Source organism: Trematomus bernacchii, unplaced genomic scaffold (genome assembly GCF_902827165.1).
Source record: "Trematomus bernacchii unplaced genomic scaffold, fTreBer1.1, whole genome shotgun sequence".
In the NCBI taxonomy this organism is placed as follows: domain Eukaryota; kingdom Metazoa; phylum Chordata; class Actinopteri; order Perciformes; family Nototheniidae; genus Trematomus; species Trematomus bernacchii.
The window spans coordinates 3492-4856 of NW_022987456.1; the positions used below are offsets into that span (position 1 = coordinate 3492).

General features: G+C 45.3%; 1 protein-coding gene across 1 annotated transcript; it reads left to right on the forward strand.

Moving 5' to 3' along the window:
- The first annotated feature begins 200 nt into the window (after positions 1–200).
- Positions 201–959, forward strand: LOC117492895 (spore coat protein G-like). Its single transcript, XM_034143319.1, has 2 exons — positions 201–346; positions 686–959. The coding sequence occupies exons 1-2, from the start codon at positions 201–203 to the stop codon at positions 957–959; spliced, it is 420 nt and encodes a 139-aa protein (XP_033999210.1).
- The last annotated feature ends 406 nt before the right edge of the window (positions 960–1365 follow it).

Sequence of the window (1365 nt, forward strand, 5' to 3'; positions counted from 1 at the left end):
AGAAGTACACGTACCAGTAGAAGTACACGTACCAGTAGAAGTACACGTACCAGAAGAAGTACACGTACCAGTAGAAGTACACGTACCAGTAGAAGTACACGTACCAGAAGAAGTACACGTACCAGAAGAAGTACACGTACCAGAAGAAGTACACGTACCAGTAGAAGTACACGTACCAGAAGAAGTACACGTACCAGAAGATGTACACGTACCAGAAGAAGTACACGTACCAGAAGATGCACACGTACCAGAAGAAGTACACGTACCAGAAGAAGTACACGTACCAGAAGAAGTACACGTACCAGAAGATGTACACGTACCAGAAGAAGAACACGTACCAGAAGAAGTACACACGTACCAGAAGATGTACACGTACCAGAAGATGTACACGCACCAGAAGAAGTACACGTACCAGAAGAAGTACACGTACCAGAAGATGTACACGCACCAGAAGAAGTACACGTACCAGAAGATGTACACGCACCAGAAGAAGTACACGTACCAGAAGAAGTACACGTACCAGAAGAAGTACACGTACCAGTAGAAGTACACGTACCAGAAGAAGTACACGTACCAGAAGAAGTACACGTACCAGAAGAAGTACACGTACCAGAAGAAGTACACGTACCAGTAAGAAGTACCCGTACCAGTAGAAGTACACGTACCAAAAGAAGTACCGTACCAGAAGAAGGTACACGTACCAGAAGAAGTACACGTACCAGAAAGATGCACACGCACCAGAAGAGTACACGTACCAGTACCGAAGAAGTACACGTACCAGAAGAGTACACGTACCAGAAGAAGTACAACGTACCAGTACCAGAAGAAAGTACACGTACCAGAAGAAGTACACGTACCAGAAGAAGTACACGTACCAGTACCAGAAGAAGTACACGTACCAGAAGAAGTACACGTACCAGAAGAAGTACACGTACCAGAAGAAGTACACGTACCAGTAGAAGTACACGTACCAGTAGAAGTACACTACCAGTAGAAGTACACGTACCAGTAGAAGTACACGTACCAGTAGAAGTACACGTACCAGTAGAAGTACACGTACCAGAAGAAGTACACGTACCAGAAGAAGTACACGTACCAGAAGAAGTACACGTACCAGTAGAAGTACACGTACCAGAAGAAGTACACGTACCAGAAGAAGTACACGTACCAGAAGAAGTACACGTCCTCATGGGGAACATTGGACTTGGACCCTTTCCAGTCGGACCCTGGCCTGATGGCTCAGAGCCACCAGAGGGCGCTTGTAACACTTGGAGGAAAGTCCATCTATAACTCTATATGATCATTGTATACTTCATCATTTGAATGTTGAATGGTCTCCACGTTTCCTTACGGTCTAATGCCTCA

Bases quoted from the DNA above. Each gene is read 5' to 3' on its own strand.
- LOC117492895 (XM_034143319.1), top strand. From the start codon at position 201: ATGTACACGTACCAGAAGAAGTACACGTACCAGAAGATGCACACGTAC. The intron at 347-685 runs GTACACACGTAC...GTACCGTACCAG, and splicing joins AAGAACACGTACCAGAAGAA to AAGAAGGTACACGTACCAGA.